The sequence below is a fragment of the Falco naumanni genome, chromosome 5, assembly GCF_017639655.2.
Source record: "Falco naumanni isolate bFalNau1 chromosome 5, bFalNau1.pat, whole genome shotgun sequence".
NCBI lineage: Eukaryota > Metazoa > Chordata > Aves > Falconiformes > Falconidae > Falco > Falco naumanni.
Window position 1 is genome coordinate 4,361,964 of NC_054058.1, and position 26,874 is coordinate 4,388,837.

Here is a 26,874-nt window from a genome sequence, read left to right on the forward strand (position 1 = left end):
CATGTGGAGGAAGATGGTCTTCCTTTTATCAGGTCTGCTGGCTTGAGAAGTAAGGATGATTTTAATCGGGAGTGATGCCAAGCAGGGAGATTTAAGACCTCTTGTCGTGCTCCAGTGCTCCCGGCAGGAGGTTTCTTAGCCATGATTGTTCTCTGCCTGAGATCAACCACTACTTTTTCCATTCTTAATAGCAGTGGCTTTGCTGGTCCTTACCTCAGGCCTGTCTAGCCCCATAACTGGGCTACTGGTTAGAATTTGGATTGTGGCAGATATTCAGGGAAAGATGTTCAGGAAGAACACCTGTTCAGGTGTTTTCCCATGAACCTTCTCCCTGCAGTGTCATGAAGAGAGGGATGAAGGAAGAGCTGCTTGCCACCAACCTCTTCCCCTGCCCAGGGTGTTGCCATTGGCTTCCTTCCTCATAGCCAAGACCTAAAATGACACAATTCAAGCCTGATGTGCTTCAGCTCCGGGCTCAGTGTTGTATGTTGGTGTGGATGGTGGACAGTGGGTTATTGGACCAAGAAGGAGGGTTGGAAGAGGGAGATTGCTCCTCCTCGTGTGGGTACAGACAGCACACGCACTATTGCTGAGCAAGCTGGGGATCCCTGGGGTGAAGTAGGCTTCCTACACCTCCTTTTTTTTCCTGTGGCCTCCTTCACATCTCCTGGAGCCTATCCTTACAGCGAAGCACGTGCAAAGGTAGAGCTGCAGAAGCTGGAGAAGATCTTGGGGTGCCTTTTTAGGCCAGTGGTATGTGGACTGTGGTCTGGGAGACTGAGGTGAGCGCTGTGTAGGTACGCTGTATCAAATAGTAGCTTTTAGCAACTCAGTGATTTCGTGAAGCTGCTCTCCAAAAATCAGGTAGCGGATAGTTCAGGCATCACGGATCTGACCTGTGTGCTGCTCAGGCAAGGTACGTGGTTAAGTCTCAGTCAGCCCTACACCCTGCCTTTAAAAACTGCCTGAGGTGGGGGGAGTTTTCACAGCCTCCCCGGAGCAGTTTGTTTCAGAGCTTTGCTGTTGTCATAGCTAGATAGCTAGTCTGAGATCTCGCTGCAAATTTTGTTGCTAATAAAGATGATCGGTGGGGAAAAGAGAACTATTTTTCTCATGCAAATTAAAAACATACTACATTTATCTTTTAGCATTTTCCTATCTATTTTTCTTCTGTTTCTTTTCTGTCCCTGTGATATATCTTCCTATCTCTATCTCATTTCCTACCTTCCTTCCTCCACGATGATCACTTTCTCCTTTCACAGGGGGCAGAAAGAAGCATCTGCCATGTTTTATGGGTTTTCACTTAATTCTGGATCCCCCATTGTCAGGAGGCTCCTTCCCCTCTGGTACCTTTGTGTCTGGTACAGATGAGTATGGCAGAACCCTGCAGAGGGTTCTGTGCTTTTGGGATGCTTCCCAGCCAGCCAGCCAGCGCCTCCGGCCGCATCTCCCTCCTCTCTCAACCCAAACAGCTCATGCTCAGATGCTAATGTTATCACTCATTTCTTCTAGCGTGATGATGCTCGGAGCTTTCCAATATGTTCATTAATTAAGCCTCCCGGGGTGTATTCCCCGCTGACCACTCTGTGTGTGTACATGGAGCTGGGGGAGAGGGGAGAGGGCATGCCTGGTGCTGGAGCATACGCTGTGCATCACAGGCTCGCTTTAACAGTTGGTCATTCCTTAAAGCCTCAGTCCCCTGCAGAAGCAGAGAGGGCCTGGGATGCCTCAGAGGGGCAAAGAGACGCAATCGGATTTGACAGGATTTGCACCACAAATTAAGTGCTGAGTGTTAACGTTTGACACTCCAGCTCCACGGAGCTTTTGGGTAGCCCCTCGCAGAGAAATCTGTCACAAACCCAAGCATCCAGAAAGCAGGGGGGAAACCACCCTGCCACCTCCTGTTTTTCGCTTCTTGGAGGATGCAAAACACTGAATCGGTGCTGCATGGCCTTGTCATCTCCAGCGAGCACCCGGACTCCATTGCCCAGGGGAGAAAGGTGCTGTCGTGGCAGGGAGCTTGTGTGCTGCCAACCCCCATCCCACCCCCCATGTCTGGCGTCTTGTCAGCGCAGGGCTGGAGCTATAGCCTGCAAAGTGAGCGCCGGTCCCAGGGAGTGCGGATCCATATGATGCCCTTCAACTCTGGGGCGTGATTTTTCCCCTCAGCCCCTCGCTGTGCTGCTGCCGTGGTGGGCACAACCGCACTGCTTCGAGCCACCTCCTCTTGGGCCTCGGTGGTGGGGGGCAATATTGGCATTGGAGGGATTTGTGAGGGTCACCGGCAGGGCTGCTGGAAAGAGGGGCGGTGAACAGATGCCCAAGGCTCTTCTCTCACTGCTAGGGAAGTGCTGAGCTGCTAGTCATCATTTTAGATGTAATGGGGGTGTGGAGGCAGCATCACCGTTCCTCTCAATCAATTAAAAGAAAAACTAAGAACTAAACCCATTTAATTATGTTGAGCCAGGGATGTTCATGCCAAAAAACTAATGGAAGCTTGTTTTCATTTGTTAGACTTCTACTCTCCAAAGGTATCTGTGTTTTCTTCATCTGCCCTCTGTGGTTATGGATTATTGCTGCATGTGCTGTCTGAAGCAATGCTGTCTTCCAGCCCAGCAGAAGTGCTTTCCTCCACTGCTGTATCACTTCCTAGAGCGTGGAAAAGTCGTTAACATTTTGTGACTTGAGTGTAGAAATACGTATCAGTAGGTCCTACTATAATGAGGGCTGGGCAAGCATTTATAAAAAACTGTTCCTTTGATGAAAGTCATCTCTGGATGGGCAGCAGCCTTGTGCCAGTCTCAGTACAGCCCAGCTCCCACAATACCACCTTGTCATTAATTCCTTCCCTGTGGCCTGTATTTACTGTGAACATAAATAGCATCCCTGTGGCAGCCTTAAAAGACAATTCCTTCCGAGATTCTGTTGTTGCAGGGGTGTAGTGCTGGTCTTTCTCAAACTCTTGGTTCCTCCCGCTCAGAGACTGTTCTCGTCCTGCTGTATTGTTCCTGGGCCTCTCCACACCCTGCTTAGAGACAGAAGAAGTATCTGTGGAGGTAAGGGGCTCTTGCAGAGGCATCCAGTGGGCAGCCTGTCCGTCTGTCTCTGGGGGGGGCGGGTTGAAGCCATGCTGATTTAACTCCATGCTCTCTCTCCAGCCATCAGGTGTATGCCATTGAATATATTCCTCTCTGCTTTTCAATAAATGTTTTTTCCCGGGGTCATGTCTACCTTGCAATCTATTGCTTTGAATATTTATTACTCTAAACCTGCATAGAGAGCTCAGGATATGGTTTCCGCTCCTTCCGTCAGTCTCTCTGCTTGCTCACCCACCTGCCCTCAATACCATGTGCCCAAGCAGCACAAAGTGCTGGTGGGGTGAGGGGACACTGCCCCAGTTCACAGCCAGGCAAATGGAGGTGGGGAGCAAGGCTGCAGTCAGAGGACCTGCCCCGACTGCCGCTGAGGTGGCTGGAGAGGTCAGAGACTGTCCTTACTCCCCTTCCCCTGCCAGAAGATGCCAGCAGGTTGCCAGCATGGCTGCCTGCGTTCTTGCTTTTCAACATGATCCTCTCAGCACAACCTTTGGTAGAAAAAAAATCGGTTTTACCCACTAACAAGGATATTTTTTGCCACAGCCGTGCGGAAGAGCTGTTACACCAGCGGTTATGCTGGCAGGTCTAGGGGGGGAGCCATGGGATGAGGAGCCTGACGGATGGTTACCTGCACCCCTGGGAGCAACCAGCCAGAGGAACACGTTTGGCCTCGGCATAAGTGACTACCCGTCTTCTCCCAGCAAGTTCAAACCACAGGGGCCAGGATTCAAACCCACATACAGATTTTTCAGTGACAGACCAGACCTTGGTACAGTAAGTTTTAGCCTTCTGACTTTAGGCTTTTTTATTTTAGCTGGTTTTTACGGAGTCTGAGAAGTAGCCTCCAGTCCCTGCAAGGGCTGTGCACCAGAGGCTGGAAAACCCTCCTCCACCAACTGAAACCATCTTCACGTTTACATCAATGTGTGCAGCAGCCTCTCCCTCCTGCCATCATCTTCGAACAGGGGAGAGCTGGTGTGAGCACTTGCAGAAGGCAAGGAAACCAGGTCGGGTGAATACTATTGAAGCAAATTCAGGCTTATTATTCAAACAGATGTTCATGAATATATTTTGCCATACTTGCAGAGTCTTAATTGTAATCTAACTTGATGGGAACATGAGCTTAAAAGTAGAAGACTGAATTTATGGAAGAAGAGATGATCTGGGAGATGAACTATCAAGCTGGGCTCTGCAGAGTGAGGGTTTACATCTAGCTCTGCATAAGAATGGGCACGTCACCTGGGCTTATTGCTCCTTGCCTCCCATGCATCCCAGGGGTGCTCAGATCTCACTCAGGAAACACATCTGCGCTCCTGAGCAGGGCTGTTTGTGTGCTGGATTGTGTGTTCATTCATAATTGTTGCTTTCCTTACTTTCCACTCTTGGCAAATATGGTAGAGATTTGCCATCTTCTCTTCCCCTCCATCCTATCACTCCCCTGTCCCCGAGATGAGAACTCTCCCCACTCCTCTCTCTTTTCTCAGCTTCCATGGGAAGCTGTCAGAATCTTTCTTGGTGGGGCCCCTCCTGCAAAACCAGGTCACTGTGAAGTTTTGGTGATACAACTTCACTGCCTGATGAACAAGAGGAAAACCTGGGAAAGAAGCCAAAGTGTGATTCTACTACAGTGACTATTATTATTGCCATTAGCAAATATGGCAGGAAAAGTTACGATAAACAAGGGAGCCATAAGTGTATTTTGTACGTGTTTAGTTTATTCTCTGTGTTTTTTCTTCTCTTTTTTTCCTCCCTGATGATAAGTACTGTTTAAAGCTAGGGACAGATTGCATCGTTTTCACCTGGAGTCTGGGGACATTGGGGTTGCCTATTGCATGGTGCAGCGCAGTGTGTTCGGTCTCACTCTGGACCTTTTGCACGGCAGGTAACAGTGTTGACTGCAGGTGGAGAGGCCCTCTCCTCCGATGGCATCTGGGGGGGTCAGAGAGGCACCAGCACCTCCCCGAGCAAAGCACCCCCTCCAAGAGTTGTGCTCATTGCCCGTGCACCTTCCTCACCCAGGAGGTGCGTGGGCAGCACTCACCTCGGCTGCCGCGATGGTTCTTCTGGCGTGGACCCAGCTGGCTGCAGGTGAGGGCAGCCTGCTGGGGATGGTCTCAGGTGGAGGATTTGGAAGGGAACCAGCCTGTGAGTGCAGGAAAGGGGGTAGGAGAGAAGCTGCTTTGTGATGGTAACCGCTAGAGCAACTGCGCTGAGGTGGCTGTTAATAACATTGATGCTAAAAAAGGAAGTTTTACCCCTTACAGTAAACGATGTGGTACCACAAACCCTAGAGATGGAAACGTCCTGCTCAGCCTGCTGCAGCATTGTAAGACTGCAGCTGGTAAGAGACCAAATGGCTCCAAAACTATTTGTAAAAAATGCAACAGCTCTGCATGTGCTGCCCGATCCCTTGGTCCCCCATCCCCAGGCAAATGAAAAGAGAGTACAAAAAAGTAAGGAAAACTGAGGGCACAGCCTCAGGCTCTGTGTTTCTAATTGAGAACTTTCATGGCAAGGTGGCACAGGGCATTTTGGGAACAATTCTTCCTTCCAAGATGCAAAGTATTTTGGTGAGTCCTTTGAAAAAGGTCTGCCACAGCTCACTGTGGCAGCCTGGACCACAACGGACACAGACTGTTCGGTCCTTGGGGATGTGCATCCCACTTTGTTAAAAGGGGGGTTATTTGTGGGCACCAGCAAGCTCAGCGCTGGGGCTGACCTGTCGAATTTGGTGCAAATCCTCCCCAGTATTGCCAGGGCACTTGGGTGAAGGCTGAGGCCGGTGATGGTTTGGATGCCTGTGGAGAGGATAGGTTTCAAAAAGGCACAAGTGGGCAGGTTGAGCCAAGCTGTGTCCTGGCACCACTGCTAACCCCTGCTGAACAGGGTGCTGCTGTTTGAAAGTGTCCCGCTTGTTCCCACCAGCTCTGGATTTGCTCCCCAGGACCACAGAGTGGTCTGAAACCTCTGAAGCAGCACCTGGGGAACCCTGGTGTGAGCCTTTCCCATTTCTTGGGAGCACAGCACGGCTTCTCTGAGCTTTAAGAATAACTGGGGAGAGCAGCGAGTACCTGCTCTTGGCTTCAAGGTAAAGGAAAGAGTTTGGAGAGACTTCTTTATGCAGAGTAGCACAGCTCTGAGCCTTTAATAATGCAATGGACTTGTAAGTGTTCCAAACTGTGAGATTTTTGAATGAATTTTTAATCCAGGTTTTAATAGTAAAGATTAACATGTGTGTTTTGAATTTCAAAATGGAAATTTACCCCTGAAAGGCTAAGACTTCCTTCAGTGGCTTCTTATGGTTTTGTTCTATTTTACTTCCCCGCTCCTCCCTGGGTACATAAAAGTGAAAAAAAGAAAAACAACAAAAGAAAGGGAAAACCCAGCATACAGGCTGTGCTCGGGGAGTTTACAACTTGTTGTTAAACCAGTGTCCGATTGGGCTCTTTCATATTAATGCTGCTCTGTGTGCTCTTCGACTTGGCAGGAGCAACAACATTTGTGTGAAAAGCTGAGCCAGTTGTGCAGACACAAAGTCTGGCTTAGTTCAGAGCGGCTGCGTACTTTGCTGCTTGGGCAGAAGCAGCTTCTTGCATCTGTTACAGGGAGAAAATTTGCATCGCATTTTCCTGAGACTCTAACTCTAAAAGACAAGGGAAGCCTGTAGCAGCTTTATGCTTGCGAAAGTTAGCAGCTCTTGTAAAAGGGAATTTAGGGCATCAGGGGGAGGGAAGAAGAGAGGGCAAGTATGAAACTGGACAGCACTGTGAGGCTTGGTCACCCAGGGTTGACTCTCAGGACTCGGCATCACAGATGATGGTAAGGAGGGACACACATTGTCCATGTACAGTAACAGCAGCATCTGCATTCACAAAGCCTCTCTGCTGCATTTCAAGCATGTTATGATGACCTCCATGGTTTTTTTGAAAAGCTCCTTAAGTGGTTTGGAGCGTTTTGTGAGCATCTGACACTCCCTTGAGGGTGGTGCTGTGTCCCTCCCAGCCTGGAGTGCTTTGGGGCAGGGTGTCTTGCAGAAAGCATTTGCTCTTGCTATCATGTTGGCCTCCAACAGAGCTGAACACAGTGAACCTTCTTGGTTAATTTTTTTTTCTCCTTGATAAGAAATGTGTGTGTTAATTTGAAATCAATACTAATACTCGGCACAGTGATGGAGAGTGTGATTAATAGGCAGAGCAAGGCCCATGAATCAGGTGCCAAAGTCCTGTTCTTGACTCGCCGTTGACCTGCTGCATGGTGCTTAGGTGAGTTATACCCTCTCTCCATCTTGGTTTTCCTCACTGCAAAATGGAGACTCTCGTGCTAGCATGTTTTAGAGCTACCAGTAGAGCTTTCTGCACCTGAGTTTTTCAGCATGATGCTGGATACCCAGTTAAGAGTACCCGAGGGCTGGCTGGCGCCTGCTGGAGGTGGGGATGCTCAGCATTTGTAAAAAAAACAGGTTTGATGATCTTAGCTGGGATGCTTAGAGCTGCAGATGCCTCAGCCCTGGCTGCTCTGTGAGCAGGGAGGACCTCCCAGCATTAGGACCTGTTCCCCTTTGTGCCCTGTGCTGGCACATACCCACATCTCAAAAGGGCACGCAGTGTGGCACTTTTGCATTAATCTGCCTGGGCACATTTTATTTCTTGGTCCTGCTTCCACCATGCAACGTTGGGAATGATTAGCCCAAATAGGTAGAGAATGGGGAATCGATTTATAGCCAGCACCACTCGCACCAAAGCTTTGGGTTTCGGGGCAGGGAGGTGGGGAAGGCAGCATTCCTTTGGGATGGGGAGCAGGGAGTGAGTCTCCTTCAGGAAAAGGACTGCAAAGCGCTTAGAGCGATGTGTTCCTGTGGCTGGTGTGGAAGGCTGTGCCTGACACTGGCTGCCTGAGCAACATCAGGACCAAACTTCACCTGGAAATACCCTGCATCTCCTGAATTCCGGGTGTTCCCATGAGAAGACTGGGCTGGGGTGGTTTGTAGCTAAAGCTGGTAACGAAGCAGTCATCTATTCCAGGGAGTCCCAATGTGTCCTCTCTGTTCTGTCTCACATCACAGTGAGAGTCCAGATTTTTTAGTGGATGGAGCAAAAACCAGGAGAAATTTCCCTTGGGAAAACATACTGTTCACGCGATGTTGAAAGGCCATGGTGTATTAAGTGTGTGTATAACACTGTACTGTTACTGAATAGAATTATGCAAAGTCCGAATTTATGTAATATCTAAATATATGACCAAAGTTTAAATGGATTGAAATAAAGTGTTTTTACCTTATTGAACTGAAGTGTGCCAATATTACCATAATTAAATGGGAAAGTCGAAGCAATTTATTTTGTCTTCACTCACTGAAAATGTCATCAAAGTTGATATTCTTACAACCTATTTTGATTTTAATGAAAACTCTTTTTCTCCCCGTGGAAAATTGTCCTTTTACAACCTCTTCCAGGCAGCTCAACTCATAATCAGAAACATTCAATTACTGACCTGACATTTGCCAGATCAGGAAGACAAATATGAGTTTTCCTTTCTCTTCAGTTTAAATGAAAAAGAGCCTGCCTTTTTTGTTTCTTTTCTGTTTGTTTGTTTTTAATAAGTTTAATAATTTTACATCCAAAGTAGTTTGGGATTAACACAGTTCAAGATACAGAAGTCTAACATCTTTGAACATCCCCATGAAAGCTAGTTTTGATCTGACTGCTTTTGGAGACTTTGACTGCTTTTATCAGGCTTGTTTTGAACATCATGTGCAAGACGAGGAAGTTTCGCTGTGATTGTGCATGTTCTCTCTTAAAGGCTCTCTCTCGTACCACAAGAAAGTGGCTACCAAAATGGGTGCAAATGTGATTCGACCTTTAAGCCATAATTTGGCAAGGTACTTGGACACGTGCTTTATTTTTAAACATTGGGTGTATTTCCAGTGATTTAACTGCCTTTAGTGGAATTGGTAGGACATATCAAACCAACCTGGGCATCAGTGTCTGGCCGAGGGACCCCAGCTCCGTGTGGGTGCTCCCCTGGCCACGCAGGCGGCAACGTGGGTGAAGTAGGGCTCACAGCTGAGTCACGGAGCAGGAGAAGTTTTAGGGGAGCTCAAAGGTACGGTGAACACCAAAGAACATCTGCCAAATATCCTTTCCCTTGCAAAGCTTGTGTACTCCATAGGGCGAGAGCATTTCATACACAGGACAAACTGGGGTGGAAAGCAGATAGCCAACTTGTTGACGTTGCCTCAGCCAAAAGTTGTGGGTTGCTGGAGCAGATCCTTTAGGAATCTGATACTCTTCCTGGTGTCAGCCCTTCCTGACTTCAAGGAGAATGGCATCAGTCTAGAAATTAAAACTTTTCTTCTCAGAAATGGCTAGTTTCTGTCTCCTCAGGGTTCTTTTATTTTAAATTACTTTATTTTATTTTGTTTTATCTTAGACACCTCTTTGTTGAGGGAGCAGCCCATCGTAACACCCCACAGGCCATCATAACCAACCATGGGGTGATGATGGTGCTGGAATATCCTGGTAATGGGGGAAGGCAGGTAAGGTAGGTACCCCAGAAGCACTGGGGGAGCTCCTCTGCATCTGGCTTGGAGACGTGGGGCCATTTCTTGGGGAGTTATTTCCTACCCCCAGGCTCCACTCTTCATGGTCCTCTGCACTTCCTTAACCCAAATCTCAGCTCCCAGGCTGCAAACGCAGCCCCACGTTCCTCTCGCCCCCCCTCTCCTTCCTCGTGCTGCCCTCAGCCCTTCTGCAGCCTGATCCATGCCTTCGCTCCCCACCTTGCAGGGAAGCTTTCTCACATAGGAGGTCTCAGCTCCTTGGAGTCCTCGTTGCTGACCCCAGCCCTGCTGTGGCCCTGCGGGTGCCATACGTGCACCCCGGCAGGCACGGGCGTACTCCTGTTTGTGGTGGAGCCCACCAACATCTGGGCGGGCTGGCAATGTTCCTGCTGTCTTGCTGCCTCGTCTTTCCTGGAAGAAGCAGCAGCAGCAAGGCCTGGGTTTCAGGTGGCCACCCAAGGTTTCTGGAGGACTCCCAGAAGATGTTGGTGATGTCTGCAGGGAGGGAGCCACGCAGCAGCGTGTCCTTGCATCTTCACCCAGCCTGTGCATAATAGGGCAAGCACTGTCCCTTTTCTGTCCATCAGCCCCTGCTCTTCCTCTTTTGGGGGAAGATGGACATAACTCTTGGTGCTTTGGGTAGAAGTAGTTGAAATGTAGTTGGACTGTACGTTGGGACTATTTGCACCGGAGTTAGCCCTAAAGACAGTTGTGTCAGGGTAGGTGAGAAAGCCACTCAGGTACGAGTTTGCAGTCTGTGTTTTAATGGCATTTTCCTGTAATGGGGGCAGGGGGTGGAGGGGCATCCAGAACGCATCTCTCTCCGTGCATTCTGTTTTAAAAGTGTTAAAAGTTGCTGACAGGCCGGTTGTCCTTCCATCATCCCCACCTCTTTCCTCATGCAGCTGTGCCCCAGTGCTCCTGCCTCTCCCACCGCACACAAGCTGTGTATTCCAGCCTGCCCACCCATGTTCCTTATGGGCTCTGTCCTTCCCACTCAATATACCATTGAACATATTTAAATTTTGAGCTGTTTTCCCTTATTAAGCAGTTTATCACTATGTTGCACATTTTATTATTTATTTTTTTTAACCAGGAGAGAAGGAAAAAAATTATTCTTTTGAGTATAAATCATTTACAAAGCTGCTGGGCTGTTAATGTATTTTTTATGGCTCAGCAAACAGAAAATAGGAGTGTGTGTCTTAGTAGATCTTTGCCAGCCTGTTTTAATTCCAGCTTCCTCAGCCTGACTCTCTGTTGCCCAGTCTTGGGAGCAGTTACATTTCTTTTGCAGAGGCATGGGTGGATACCTTCTCCCAAAGGGGGCAACTTTGCAGTGTCAGCAATGTCACATGCTGTTGCCAGCACTTGGCACTCATCCACAGTGTGACACATCTCTGCTGACTGGGCTGTGCTGGGAGAATATTAGCAAAGAAATGGGATGGATGGGGCGGGCTGCCGGGGGCGGGGACGGGGACTTGAGCTTATTTTTGCTTTTAGATTCTGGGAAGAGCTCTAATTGGACTCCTGCTCTGGGGTAAGCAAGTTACACGCAGGTCTCATCTCATCCCATGCAGCCTCATCCTGTACTTTGCATGCGGTGGGAGCAGCTCGCCTCAGGTGCAGTTACGGATATCCATGGGGATGCTCGAAGATGCTTTCAGAGAGCGTGACTGGCCATGGTGGTGGTGGTGCTTCCCAAATGTTAAGACTTGGCTCCTGTGAGGTTTTACAGCCTGCTTCAGGAAAATGAAGCCAATGTGTGCCTTCACTGCCCTCAGTCAACTCTGTGCCTTTTCTCTCTTTCAGGAAACGCAGATGCATGTTTGCTGTAAATGGTACTTTTTCCTTTCTGATGTGCTGTGATAAGCAGTGAAATAATTCAGAGGAGGGATGTGGGAGGTTTATGTTGGCATCTGAGCTAGATGAGTGGCAAGTCTGCAGCTATTAGCTGGTGTTGCAGGCTCTTTGCAAACTCAAGCTGAGCTTCCCACCTTAAATGTGCCTGCATGAACATCTGATAAGCTTTCATTCCCAAGTCACTTCAGCTAAAGTAACTGACCCTGCTCGTTTGAAATGTTCCACACACTCCCCCCCCCCCCACCCCCTGACATTCAGTACTGTTGGATGATGCCTCCACTGTAGCAGCGAGCAGAACAGGACAGCACACCTGCAATGCAGCTTTCCCCTCTCACAGCAAAGCAAGTTAACTTGTCCTGACACCTTCTCCAGCAGGTTATGCTAATTAACGCCTGGCTGTGAGGTGGAGGCACAGCTTCCTTTCTGTTTTTGCTGGGTTTGGGACAATAACCTTGTGATGAGTGACAAGGCAAATGGCAGAGGGTGACAACATCTTAAGTCACTGCAGCATGATTCCCCAGAGCTGATCTACCACAGGACTAGGGGGAAGAAGGAGGGACTCTGTTTTTCAGTCTCAGCTTTGTAGGAGACAAAGAACAGGTAGATAACTTTCTTTCTGTCCCCAGCTAAACTTTTAACTTTCCTCCTTGCGTGCACCTCTGCCTGTGATTTGGAAAATGGTGCTTCAGGCATCTCCGGAGGATCTTAGGAGGAAAAGAAATGACTGGCACTCTCTAGCAAGGACACACCACCCTGTTTATACCTTGAGTATGCTGCCTGATTGTGGCCTTCAGCCATCTTCTGTGGACAGATGGAATGCTCCTGATTTTCCCACTTGAGTCCTGGGGGGATGAGTCATTGATGACTCTGATGCTGGGCACAGCCAGGAATGGGCAAAGTTCACACCACATAGTCCCACAGAGTGGGCTGAATGAGGCTTACCCAACCCTCCCCTCTTCCAGCTCAGGGGAGAAATGAGTGAGCACTTGCATGAGTTCCTGATCCCCTCTGGGTCCCCTCTGGTCTTGCTCATCTGCTAAAGCAAAAAATTCCTCCACCTCAGTAGTGCAGCTGCTCCTTGAGTCCTCTGTGAATGCTGTGAATTCAAGGACTGCCAGCTCGGGTCGCAGCAGTCGCTGTTTCCAGCCAATGCTGCATGCATCGGAGGGAAGCGTTAAACTTTCCATAATGTACCTAATTGTGCAACACTATACCATGGTGAGGGGATTAACGCATGCCCCAGAGAACAGCGATTGATTAGTTTTACCCTAGCTAATGTCATTGTAGATGCTATTTTTGTCCCTATCAATGGCCTTTCCTATTTTTGTAATCTCGCTATAGTACAATGCAGTTGTTTTTTTGTCTTGTAACTCACACGCATACTGCATCTGAGGCAGCAGAGATGCAAAGTAGCCGTCCTAGCCAGCAGGAGCTGCGAAGGCGGCGGCTCTCCTGGCAGCTCCAGCCAGGCAGGATAGAGACACAGAATAGAAACAAGTACTGGGAGCACAATGGGAGTCCAGAACTGGAACAGACCATTTGGGTCATTGTGCCCCCAACCCTGCTATCACCAGGGCATCTGTAAACCAGATTTGGGTTCTTGTTCCCACTTTGTACTAACCCAAGCTGCTCTAACACCGTGCTCTTCTCACAGTTCAAAAATCTCTTGCATTTCAAGACGGATTAATTAAGCTCAAGCATTAAGAGCTGTTGGAAGAGCACCACTAAGGTGACACAAAGGAGCTTAACATGTGAACCCTGCTACATGGAGGGCACAGCCCCTCTTCATTTCTTTAGCAGGTTTGAATGCTCCGCAGTTCAGCAAATCAAACCCTGGAGGTCTAAACCTGAGCAAATGAGGATCTCGCACTAATAGGGACCCTCTGAGGATGCCTGGAACTGGAGCTGACTGATTCACTCAGCAAGTCAGACACCCAGGGAGTCTGTGCCAGAAGCGGGGAAGGAATCACATTCCTCAGTGTGTTAGGAGAGCCCCCTTTTCTACCCCTGCAAGAGCTAGTTCAGCTCCTCTGACAAGGACGTGGGAGGCAACTGACACCACTCTTGCAGTACATATAGCTGAAAGCTTTCCTGCCTTTTTTTGGTTTTAAGGTCCACTTCTCCTCCGCATACAGCTGCAGGCTGAGGAGGTCAGGGGCAGGGAGATATGCTCCATGTCATCACAGTCAGAGGGTTGTTTGAAATCCTTCTCCCAGCTGGCCCGCAGAGAAAGAACTATTGCTAAAAGGGAGGATGGCAGGGGTAGTAGTGACCACTACTCACCAGACCAACAGCTGAAGCCAGAGCAGAGTGGGATGGCGAGAAGTTTCATTGTCAGCTTTCTGTCTAGTCCAGACGAGGTTATAAATGGTAAGGGAGGAGGGTTGGTGTTACCAAGCACAAATTTACAGGTAGACAATGTCCCTGATCAGCTGATGCAGCTCTGGCAAGAAATGCTACAGAGCTCAAGTTCAAGACCCTGATATTGTGTTTTCTCCCTGGATTAATGTCTGCTCGCCCACATACCTTATAGGGTGGGCAGCAATCCTGAGATTGCTTATACTGTGGTGAAATGGATCTATTTAATTGGGAAGCTCCGTGCTGGAGGGATGACTAGATACCACCAGTTGCACCTGATGATTTCTTCAGGGGTAAGCATGCTTAGAAGTTAACTTGGCTTTCAACATGCATTTAACAGGGAGTAGCACTGTATACACCTCAGAGGAAAAGTTAGGGTCAGTGTAGGTTTAACACCTGCATTGCGGAGATCTTGCTCTAAAACCATGCTAGATGTGATAGTTTTGCTGCTGTTTGTTCCAGTCTGTCCTGCAGAGCCAGCAAAGATAAGAAGGAAAGAGTTGGGAATTTTTTTGCCTTGTACACTGTCAGGTTACTATCTCATTCCTGGATCTGTGAGCCAGAAAGAGCCAGCATGAGCCTTATTTTGCCATGTTGTCCCTGTTCAAATAAAGCGAATGTGCTTACTCCCAATAAATTCTCAGTCTGGTGTCTGAGATATTCAAAGTTTGATGCAGCTGTCTCAGAGAACAAAATGCCCAAACTCTGTCCAGTTGCAACTTCTCTTTTTAGCTCTGAGCTATGTACTTGCCCGTCATTGCGATGGGGATAGGGCAGAAAGAGCTGGACAGGGCGAGAGGAAGGGACAGGGTTGGCAAGTGTGACTTGCATGGCTGGGTTGCAGAGAGCCCAGAGGCACCACTGGTGAGAGCTCTGGGAACGAGGGGGAAGCAGGGGCTGCTGAAGGTTGGGCCGGGCTGCTAAACTGTGCTGCACAGTCCAGACGTTGTCTGGGGCTTTAAAGACTAAATTAGACAAACTTCAGTTGGGAGTGTTCAGTAGGCAGTGTTACTGTGTCTTGAGGAGGAGCTATGCTAGAAAGTCTCTGTCTCTCTGTTCTGACAGAAGCGTAACAATTTTTGGGTGTCCTCAGTATGCCCCACAGGCTCTCTGGGAAGGCTCCTGTAGCACCTGTATAACATGTGCCCACAAACCGGGGCACGGAGGCAATCACCCTATGGATGCCCCCTGGACCAGCGTTTGCCTTCTCCTTGCTATGAGCTTGCAAAAGGGCTATGGTGTGCTTGAGCCCTCCCCTCATCTCACCACTGATCCCAGCTCCCACTATAATCGTTCCAAGGAGGTCTCTACCAAGCATCCTCCCCAGGAAAGTTTGTGCTAGGGCACATTGCCTCCAGGGTACAGTCTATTATGACAGCGTTGCAGCTATCCCAGAAGCCTGCCCTGCAGAGTGACTTTGGAGGCTGGAAGTTTTTCCATGGAAGAATTTCCTTAGTGAGCTGGAAATAATTCAGCCTAGCTGGGCATTAAGTCAGATCTGTTCTCCATTGGAGAGCTTGGTGGTGCTGGTTCCACGAGCAGGGTGGAGTCCACTGCAAGCTTCCTCCAGATAGTAAGCTCGGTAAATCCTGCTTCTGGTTAGATAGAGTCTGAACTAGCAAGAGTAGCACATGTAGAATGACAGGAGGATACTCAGTCCCTGGGGAGAATGGGCAAGACCAGTATTCAGGCAGCTTGTTGAGCAGCCTGTTTGGATGTCATATCATGCTGGGTAACTTCAACATTATCAGCGCTTGCAACTGCAAGTCAGGCTCCTTCAGGGGCTTTTGAATGATGGCTTCACTAGCAGGTCCTGTGGCAGAAGTACTCCCTGCATCTGTTGCTGCCTCCTCCAGCTGTGAGTCGCTTCTTCCCGGGCTGTAGGTTTTGATGCTGCTCGGTGTGTTGAGTTGGCAATGTACCTCAGCTCATTTGGAGTGGGAGACATTTCTTTAGCACAGAAGGCAGCTTTGGTCCCAGACTCAGAGATGTGAGGCAGGCCAAAAGCTCAGAGACTTGTGTTTTCCTTTCACCTCAGGAAAAATACTGCTCTGCAGTTTCTCCCTCGTTGCCTGCAGTTGTGAGATCGAACATTGTGTTCCTACCCTGTTCTTAAAACTTTTGAATTACCTCATCTTTGCCTCTCTAACGAGGGACCCAAAATGTCATACTGCCAAAGGCATCTTCCCCAGCACGTGGCAACAGGATTGCTAATTGCGCCGAGACGGGGGGAGCCGTTCCCTAGGTTTTGGATGCAAGCTGATACAGCTTGAAGCTTTGTTCTCCTTTTTTCCCCCAGCCACACATATTTCTGCATATTTTCCCTTGAGGTCTGGAGATGCAGAATGCACGCAGCTGAGTGTCTTTTCATGCTTTTCACACCTCCCTCCCTCCTTTCTCCCTTGGCCATTTGCTTCCCTGGCTTGCCAGCACTGCAGAGTGAACCTGTACCCTGGCATCTGTGTACGCAAAGTCATGCTAGCTCAGCCTCCTGTGCTGGTATCAGAAGGTTCCTGCTAGCAGGTGCCAAGTACTTCTGACTTGCCAACAGTTCTTGGGGGTACTTGCAAAGTAGAGAGTGTCCTCCAGAAGGCAAGGCAGGGCAGGAGCTTGACTTCCATGGTAGGAATGACCCTGTAAAGAAACATCTATTTTCCTGTGGTCCTGGGAGAGCAGTGCTCCTAAGCTACATACCGTGGGGGAAGACCCTCCCTGGGCGCTGTACTGCCACCCAGCCAGGGGTACCCGGATATCTGGCTGAGCATGGGTGCCTTTGACAACCAGGTGCTGGGGATGATCCAGCAGTAGAGGAGGACATGTCCTTAGTACAACGTCAACAGCGTGACCACAGTGCTTCCTGAAAGCACAGCTTCTGAGGCCCCTGTGGTCTGTGACCATCTGTCATCGTGGTCGTATGGACTGGTGACTGTGCATCAGCTGTTCATGTTATCATCTGGCCTGTTGATGTGAAGTGATGGTGGTGGATGTCCTCATTTCACTCGTGGGGCTGTCAGCCAAGGTAATTTGGTGATCTCTGGCAGAGAGGTGTGGTGATGAGCGGGAGCTGGGAGCATTTTCAGTCAACTTTGTATGAGTCAAAGTCTTAAGATGTGCCCATGTCTTTCAGCTTTGCTGCATCTGGTATGTTCTGAAGCCTCCCAGTCTTGCAAGCTTTGTAAGGCACCTAGAAAACATGTGGCAGCATCTGCCTCCTCCTTATACCCAGCAGGGATGAAAATGCTGGTTGTGGGACCGGTGCTGTATGAGCTGTCTACGTGGACTCTCATGGAGCCAGCGGGGGGGGGAGCTGGGTGTGCTACTTGGAAAAGCAGCAGTGAGCCGTCAAAAGTGAAATCACCGTGATCTGTTGCCAGAATAATTACTTGGTCCTGAAAGTACGAGGAAACTCTAAAAGAGCCTCTGTAGCCAAAAATGTTGTTCTGCTGGCTAGTTCCCTGACAGGGGACAAAAAACCGGAGCATCCGTTCTAATTAGCGATGGGAGCTTGCTGCATGGGGATCAAAGGAGAAAGCCGTTTGCTGAATCAAGCTAAGATCAAAGTGTCCTACGTACAGGAAGGGCCCGTTCCTCTTTCTGCTGACAGTGGTGCACCCCGCTCTTCCTCCAGGCATGCTGCTTACAGGGATGCTTAATTACTAAGTAAGGAGAAGACTGCACGTACAAGAGAGGGTGTAATGGCCCTTGTAATCCAATTCTGAGAGACGAATTGGTGGTGATCGATTCTTGTTGTCTCTCACAAGTCATTAAACTTCTTTGAATGCTTAGAAAAGATCTGGATTGTGTACCTTTGCAAAAGAAGACCCGTTACAACATCTTTTGCTTGATTTTTCTGACCTCTTATGTGTAATTTGACTTAGTAGGCTGGGCTGTATGTGTGTGCATATATCTATATTTGCATTTATATCTACCCAAGGGAATTCAAGTCCTCATTCCTTAGGCTGCATTGAAAAATCCTTATCCCAATAGATATGCTAAATTTGAAATCTCTTCCTCCCTCTCTCCGGTGTCTCCTTCCTTTTGCATTAATGCAAAGCCACATTTTTGCAACTCCTAATTTTGAGATGTTTAAACATGTATCGTTTGGTTGAGTTTTCTTACTGTCTGTCTTCCTGGGTATACAGATTTGTAAGCGTATGTGTCTTTGTGTGCATCCACCTGTGTTTTGGGTTATAAGTGTTGCTATGGAAGGATGCAGTCACATAGATACTTGCATACATGGGCAAGTGCGTGTGCAAGTGTGTTACATTTTCTAGTAGTCTGAGAGACAAAGAAAGACGCTGTAGCTTCTGGAGAGGATTAGATCTTTGCTCTTTCAGCTGTCTCCTTGGGAGAGGAGGCATGTTGTGGTAATGCTCCCCCAGTGCTGTGTTAACATACCAGCCTATCTCCCTGTTTATGCTGGTGGAAGGCGACTTTGCCTGCATTTGGTCTCCTGACTCTCCTGTCGCCTTGTTTAAGCTTACTTGTCAGAAGCAGTTTTGTGTGTTTTCCTCAGCTGTAGCCCTGCAGGTGCCACTCCACAAAATGAGTCCTTGTCTTTAAGTGCCACCTGCCTTGTATGCATCCCAGGCCAAAGAGCAGCTGACAGGCCCTGGGACGCATGAGGCAAAGGCAAATCTGAGGAGCTGGCTTGCCTGGTGCTTTAACTGGACAGAGACAGGACAGCGTGGTGTGGGGAAGGTGCTCATCTTGCATGCCAGGTTCAAAGCAACTCCCCTTGGCAAGAGAAATAGATGGGGACCCCAGCTCTTCCCCCCCACCCCACCCCAGACCCCCCAGACACCACTGCATGGCATTCCCATTAAAAGGGATGCTGTGGTGCCTTGAAAGGGGAGGAGATTCCAGGGACTGTGGGGTGCTGCAGGGTGAGAGGGGGGTACTGGCAAAGGAATTATCATGTGGTTTATTTCCTTTGATAAATTGTTCATAAGTAGATTGGGAAATTTTCAAATGTATTGAAAATTATTTTTACAGTGAAGAATGTATGCATGTTTTATTTTAGTGTTCTAATTATTCTGCAGGATGTTTATAATCAACTAATAGTAAATATTAGGAGTAGCAAGAGGGTGGTATGAAATCACATCATTTTGATGATTGAGTGATTGATGTAACTAACCCTGCAGTGCAAACTGTAAAGTCTTAACTTTTCCAGTAAATTTGCTATTACTGAATACTCACACTTAAACATTACTTCTTCTGAATGAGAAGAATTTGAGTATGTGGGTTTTTCTTGGAGGGGAAAGTTGGTGGAGATAAGGGATGGGGCTGAAGAACACACGTAGCTCTTCCAGATCAGATGAGTAGTTGGTTTTCCTCTCATGGAAAGCATCTCATTACGCTGAACATGGCAGAAGAGCTTTCTGCACTGTGTTGGAGAGGGAAGTTAATCCAATAATTTTCCAGATTATTGGGACTCCCTGCACACTGTTTAGCACATGGACGATGCAAGACGGGATGAGTACTCATGGCAAAGCAGCCTTCAAATTCAGACCTGCAGAAGAGACAACCCCTTGTCGGGGTTGTGTTCAGTAAGAGCCATCTCCAAAGTTGACGCAGATCACTTCTGGGTTTGGGGCTCTTGCCACGGCCTGGCCAGCCGTAAGCAAGTGAGGAGTCCAAAAGCATTCCCAGTCTGTTGACCACAGATGCAACTGGAAGGCAGATGCCTTGTAATAAAGGTGATGCTCATTACTGGTTCTTCAAATTGTTTACTTCCACTTGCTGTTGACAGCCTTGCATAGGAGATTGATGGATTGAGCTTTCACCAGCTGTTCCTCATCCAGGCACCTAATTCTCTGAGATGTTAGCACCAGAGATGAACTCTTTCCCTGGGAATTTCTAAAATGTTCAATATTTTAAAATATGTTCCAAGCTGTGAGGGAAGTCAGACTTGGATTTTTTTCCTGCAAAGTAAGAAACTAATTAATTTCGCTTGGAGAGATTAAAATGGCATTTTGTCTGGCTCTGTTTTGAAGCACTTCTGAGCCTCCCTGAACTCCCTGGGGCTTTGGAGGTGGGAGATATGGAGGAGGGGATGGAAGTCTGGGGGAGGTTGCTGAGGATTTGCAAGGTGCTGGGGTGTTGCAGCTCCAGAGCAGTCAGTCCAAACACAGGACATCATCAGGGGCTCTTCAAGTGCTAAAAACTTTGTCTCTGTAGTACCTGAAGCTCAGCACTTCCAGGCTCAGTGCCCCATCTCTCCATTAGGTAGACTGGGAAGGATCCCAGCAGACAAGCATGTGGGAGACCACTCACCTTTTTCTCAGAAATTAGCCTGTTCAGTTTTTTTATAGTTCAGGTAGAAAGCTGTTCTCACATGAAGCATTTCACCTTTAGCAAACCAGCGTCTCTTGGCAGAAAATAGAAACTTTGCTGGCAGCCCTTCCTGGAGTCAGCAAGAGAATGGGGTGGTCCACAGATTAGACGTGGGAGCTAGCAACATTCTGATACTGCCTTGGAGCTTGAAAACGCCTTGCCTCCTCCTCCGGGAGCCTTCCACATGCTTTTGAACAAAGAAGATAGTGAGTTGTCATATAGATATTTTTTGTAGTCCACATTTTGATTTTGTGGGGGAAAATGGTCTAAAGAATTTTAGTGCTACTCAAATTGGTGGTGGTGACTCCTTGGTTAGTTTCATTTGACAAGATTTTGGCAGTAGGAATGGAGCTATTTCCCTGTGTGACTTGAGTCTAAAAACTGCAGAGCTGCTGCACTGGGAAGCTGGGGCTTCTCAGGCTTTGAGCCCTGTCCAGCCTGTGCGGAATGCAAAGAGGCGAGTGGTGGAAATGCTGGAAAATAAATGAGATTTTATGAGATCCTCCATTACCAGTACTCATTTTTTACCAGCTAGATAGTAATACCTGGACTAGAAAAGATTTAGATTTGTAACCCTTTAAATTAAAAGTAGCACTAAAATGTTTCTGCTCATGCTGGACTTTATGAGTCATAGAAGTGGAGGGGGAACTGTGTTCCTCTCTTCTTACCCCTTGGTGAAGACTTTCAGAATACGGTTTCCTTTTCTGTTTCAGGGAAGCTGGGTATCGTTGAGACTGATGGGTTTGGAAACACATTTCATTATCCCTTAGACACAGCTTGGCTGCTCTTAAAGCTCTTTCCCTGACACCGAACCAAAACCTGTTGTTTTCAAAAGCTCTGCAACTCGAGTGCTCTCACTCAAAAAGGGCCACCAATCTGCATCTGCCCGTGCAAAAAGTCTGCATGAGAGCAGCCTGATCTGTTGAGGGAGGAATACAATTCTTTTTTAGCCTAAAGTAATTGGTAAGGTACAGTTGTGTAACAGAGGATGTTGCTGTCATGACCTGCAAGTGTATGGGGCCACCTGCAGTGCTTGAACCGAGTGTCCTTCTCCTGAAATGCTTGAACTGGGTGTCCTTCTCTTTCCAGGTCTGGTGTGTCCTCTGGAGGTGTCAGTCAGTTCAGGGAGTATCCAGGTTGCCCGAGGCCAGACAGCAGTACTGCCCTGCACCTTCACCACTAACGCTGCTCTCACTAACCTTAATGTCATCTGGATGGTCATTCCTCTTTCTAACGCCAACCAGCCTCAACAGGTAAGTCCTCTCTTACTGGAGCATCTATTTCTTTGGGGCTTTCCTTTTTCTCCTCCTTTTCACATTGATCTGGATGTAGACGCTTTAAAATGAGTCTCTGGTTGTCCCAGAACTTCATTGTCCCTTCATCGCTGAACATCCCTCTGGATCTTACATGAATCTGATTTCTTCAGTGCTTTGTTAACTGATGCACATTGTGTCCTTGGCTACCTTGGCTGGATGTGCAGTTGGGGCAGGTGTATCTGATACTGTGTTGCTGCCCTGGACCTCTGCTGGTTTGTGTGTTCAAAAGAGCACAAGAGGTGTAATCCAGGTTTTGGTGCACTGGATATGGGATTTGGAGGTCCTGGGAGCATCTGCAGACATAAACCTGTGAAATCCATGTAAACGGGGCCATAACACGTGGTCTGTCATAGACTCATCTCCCCTTTCATTTCCCTTACTTTTTCACTGTTTGTTGCTTATGCAAGTCCATTCTTAGGAACATTAGCAAATGAGAGTCTGTCGTGGTGGGAACCAGAGATGTGCTGGGCTGGTTTTTGCCCACATACCATCACATTTGGTGTCCCCATCACGTTTGGTCTTCAGTTGTGAGAACCTGCACTGAAGAGTACTTGCTCCTTAGGGCTTGGTCTAAGTACAGGTGGCTATATAAGCCATCTGACTGGTGGAGGTTGTGCAGCTCCAAGGGCTGCATTGCCTGTCATGCAGTGCATCTCAATGATCTTCAGTAAGCAGCATCAAATCATAGCAGGATCTTACTGGCTGAGACTCAGACTGATACTGGCTACCAGGCAGATGCTCTCCAGCAAAGTTCTCACTGGCCCTTACAGAGTCTCTGCTTTTTTACACTGATCCTGCCCAGATGGGTAATAACTATTATATGAAGCAGGGTGGTATTTCCAATCCAGCTGGGCCAGAAGACTTGGGTATCTATCTGGTCTGTTATCTTTGTGGATATTTTTATTAAAATAAAACAGGCTACAAAGCATGTTCCTCTTTTAAACACCTTTGCCGGGATGGGTCTGCCTGGGACAACTGTATACTGAGGTCTGGTTATTTAGTGATGCTTTAGGAACTGATCCTTTCGGCTTTGGAAGCCCATGTTTTGCTTGCTGTTCTTCCTCCTTGCTCAGCTCCTGCAGAGCGTTATTTGAGCCTTCCTTTCTTTTCCAGGTTATTCTCTACCAAGGGGGTCAGATCTTTGGTGGTGCACCCCAGTTCTATGGGCGAGTGGGGTTTGCTGTGACAATGCCAACCACCAGTGCCTCCATCTTCATCAACAACACTCAGCTATCGGATACTGGCACATACCAGTGCCTGGTCAACAATCTTCCCGACCGAGGCGTCAGGAATATTGGAGTCATTGGACTTACTGTCTTGGGTGTGTTTATTGGTATTATGGGGGAGAGGGGAGGAGCAGGAACTAGGGGCTCCTCTGTGCATGACAGTGCATCACAGCAAAGCAATATGTAGTGTGTGCATTGGAGCCCATGGACATCGCGTGGTGAGGGATGGGCTGCCTTGTGGGTATTGTGGGAGTTCGTAGGGCACATAGCTTTCACATGTAGGTAGCATATAATGGAGTTTTAAAATATAGTGGAGATAAAGCTTCTGTGGCAGCATTGTGATGTGGAGTTGCAAAGAAGCATGAATAAAGAACGAGGGCATCCTGAAGAGCTGGGAGGACCATAAAGAGTTTTGTGCATAGCAACAGGAGAAGAAAATCAGTTTAGTTTTTTGCTTCCTTTTCATGAAAGCAATTAGTCTTGGATGCTCCCTAGGATGTCAAATATGCCAGTGTGTGCCATTATAGGGATACAAAAGCAAAATGCAACCACAGCGAATTCTGTCTGCAGCTCTGCTAGCTCTCACCACCCTTGCTGTCTCAAAGACAGAAATGTTCACCTTCTTTTTCTCCAGGGAGGGATCTAAGAGAACTGGGTCCTGTGAAAGTCAGCAGTAGTCTGTAACCTTGATGGTCTGGTGGGCCAGGAATCTTTGTGAATTGTCATCCCCCAAACCTTGATGGTTTCTTGTCTGCTGCTTCCCTCTTGTCCCCTTGTCAGCTCATGCCAGTGTCCTTGCTTTCCCCAGCAGTGCGTGTCCAGAAAGAGCCTGCACTCCACGGTTTGGTCATATTTCCTGATCTGCTGTCACCTTCCCCTCTTCTCTCGCAGTTCCTCCTTCTGCCCCACTTTGCAGAATCCAGGGGTCCCTGGACGTGGGCAGCGATATCACACTGACCTGCAGCTCAGAAGAAGGAATCCCCCGACCAACATACCTCTGGGAGAAACTGGACAATGTTCCCAAGTTGCCCCCAACTGCCACACAAGGTGCTCGTTATGTTGATTATCCTCTTATTTATTTCCCAGGTGACAGCCTGGGCTTTCCTTTGTCTGAGCTGTCAGAAGTGGCACGGCTCATTGAGTGTCTGCCGTCACTTGCGGGATCACTTTATTGGAACGAAGATTCCTAGAGCCCATGGTGGACTAGGTACCCTCCAGTGGCCACTTAAATGTTCAGGTTTTTTTTGGTACGGGAACCTATTCCCCATTGAGGAACAAGGGTCTGGTTGAATGGGAGAGAGACAACACGGTTGCCAGATGGTGGCATCTGGCTGGACATTTCAGCTGCCAATTGACCCACATTTTAAACCAAATGAAAGGCTCATAGACTGGAAATGGGGAGAAGGGAGGCAGAATCACCCTGGAGAAATACTTCCAGCTTCTCACACTGAGGTCACTATTCTCCTGTAAGTTACTGCCAGAGCTGCCTTTCAGACGTGTGTAAAAGCAAGGCTCTGATCAGCCTGGGTATTGCCCAGTCCCAAGGCCCATCCGTAAGATTTCTTAGCCTAGGTGTCCTGACCAAGTAATGATGGCTATACTTTTGCCCTTTATCCTGCTGTATTTTAAGAATATGCAAGCATTTCAGTCTTACATAATTCAGGAATGAGGAAAATTGACAGAGCAGGAGGTGGGATGGGAGAGCAGGGGTTCTGCAGGGCAGGACTGAATTTAACAGGTAGATCTGGGTATAGGTAATTGCACGTCTCTTCTTTCCTCCCTTTTCTCACACGATGCTGAGAGTCCCAAGCTTTCATTTGCAGAAATTAATCTAGAAGAAGAAAAAGAACCGTCTAGTGTAAGCTCCTTAAGATCTAATCTTGTGGGGGTGTGTGTGTGTGTACGCACGTGCACAGTGCTTCCATCTCAAGGTTATTTCCTAATTTATTTCTCTCGTAAGAGTCTCACACCAAAATTCTCTATTTGCTGGCTTTGCCTTTGCATGATTTTCCTCAAGGGGGGGGGGGGAGGGATTTAAATCCTTCTTTTCTTTCTGACTAGACCAAGTCCAGGGCACTGTCACTCTCCGAAATATCAGCACTGTGTCCTCAGGTCTTTACCAATGCGTGGCTTCAAATGCCATTGGAACCAGCACTTGCCTTCTGGACCTGCAAGTCATTGCACGTAAGTATTTTGCCAAGGGAGGCTTGGCCACCTGCTTCTGTCTTGTGACAGTAAAGTGCGTAACTGCGTGTGCTGTGAGCCACCATGTGCCTCTCTATCGGAAGATCCTTGTGCCTTGGAATGGGGACGTTGCCTTTCCCCAGTCCCAAGCCACGGTAGCTTCAAATGCTCCCGGACAACCACAGCCCAGCCCTGATTTCTTCTCCGTTCTCTGTTCAATCCTCCCCACAGCCCACCCCCGGAGTATCGGCCTGATTGCAGGAGCGGTGGCCACAGGTGCTGTTGTGCTCGTTGTTTGCATTGTATTGGTGGCCATGGCACTGTTTTACTGGAAAAATAAACACAAAGAAGAAGAAGAGGAGGAAATTCCCAATGAGATAAGGTAAGGATCACGGAAAGCTGGTGTCAAGGGACCTCTGATTGCCCAGCCAAAGCAGCAGCTGGCAGGAAGGCAATCAGAAATCTCATTCTTGCTAATGCCGCATGTGTTCTACTGGGCCAGGGAAGATGTCCATATATATCCAGAAAATGGAGGGAGCAATGAAGAAGGGTAAAGACAGATTTTACTTTCAGTATTGCCTTTATTGAGAGCTTTGACCTCATGTTGCTAGCTCCAAATGAGAGTGATGTGGTGGGAATCCTGACCCACAATACCAGACAGTGATAGCTGAAAAGCTGTTGAGGTACAGCTGTCACCTTCTCTGGTGTTACAGCCACAGTCTTTCCCTCTGGTAGCTTCCTGCAACTCCCCTGAGGATCAGCTTCGTTGGTTGTACAGTCATACTGACTGCCTGGAAAGTACAGTGGCTGTCACAGCCACTGGTTTTACCTCCCTAGACACATCAGCATTGAGTCCCGGCCTCAGTGATAGGCACATGGAGCAATTAATGTGGGCAGAGGTGGGTCTTGCAAAAGGGATGAGCAAATGAGCCCATGAGCAACGCTGGTTCGTGTTGGTGCTGTCCTTCACCTTGAGTTAATGGTGTTGACCCCCACAGGGGCTGGTGGTGATGGTGGTGGTGGTGGTGTGTTGCGGGCAGCATCCTCTGTGTGCCTTCACATGCTCTCCTTCCCAGGGAGGACGACCTGCCGCCCAAATGCTCCTCCACCGCAAAGACATTCCATGCCGATGCATCCTCATCAGAGAACGACACCCTCACCTCCTCCAACACCTACAACAGCCGCTACTGGAACGACCCCAAAGCCAACCATGCCACGGACTCCTTCACCCGCTTCAGCAACAGCAATGATGCCCACCAGCCCCCCTTCTCCCGCTCGGGGAGCACAAGCACCCGTCCCGTCTATGCCAATGGTGGCCACCCATCCCCAGCTCCCACTAAGACGCTGGTGGTGACGGCCAGCACGGCGCCGTCCCCTCAGGAGGTGATCCGGAGTAACGGCTCGGTCAGCAGGAAGCCACGGCTGCCGCACACCCGCTCCTACGCCGTCAGCCAGGCCACGCTGGAGCGGATCGGGGCTGTCCCCGTCATGGTGCCCGCCCAGAGCCGAGCTGGCTCCCTTGTGTAGGGCCACGCGGCGGCTGAGAGCCAAGCAAGGGGCCTCTCCCACCCGGTGGGACAAAGAGACCCTATTCCTTCCTGAATGGCAGTGAGGCGACGGGGGGGGGGGGACACACTTGCCTCTCCCCCCTGCCCTCCCCTCCCCAGGCCGCTGCCGGCCGGTGGGACAGCCCCGGCCGTGCCGCATCCCCCTTGGCTGTCGGAGCTTCTCGCGTCGGTGGACGCCGCAGATGTGCCAAGGCTGGAGGAGCAGGGAGGTCAGGACGTGCTCCCCGGCCGCTGAGCCCCGGCCAAGATGTGCACCCAGCCCTGACCTCGGGGGGGGACTTCTGCTTTTATTTCCCGTTGGTTTTGCTGGGGATTGATTCCATCCATTTGGGTCTTTCAGGGAGGTTTGGGGAGATATATATATATATTATTTTT

At 48.8% G+C, this 26,874-nt stretch overlaps 1 protein-coding gene across 2 annotated transcripts in view; it reads left to right on the forward strand.

Moving 5' to 3' along the window:
• Positions 1–26,874, forward strand: part of IGSF11 (immunoglobulin superfamily member 11) — a 108,265-nt gene extending 81,391 nt beyond the window's left edge. For both annotated transcript variants that reach the window (XM_040596851.1, XM_040596852.1), the window contains 6 exons: positions 21,295–21,458; positions 22,635–22,842; positions 23,639–23,794; positions 24,809–24,931; positions 25,163–25,313; positions 26,008–26,874. In XM_040596851.1, the coding sequence (XP_040452785.1) occupies positions 21,295–21,458; positions 22,635–22,842; positions 23,639–23,794; positions 24,809–24,931; positions 25,163–25,313; positions 26,008–26,458 (1,253 nt within the window). In that variant the 3' untranslated portion in view covers positions 26,459–26,874. The remainder of the gene's footprint in view (positions 1–21,294; positions 21,459–22,634; positions 22,843–23,638; positions 23,795–24,808; positions 24,932–25,162; positions 25,314–26,007) is intronic.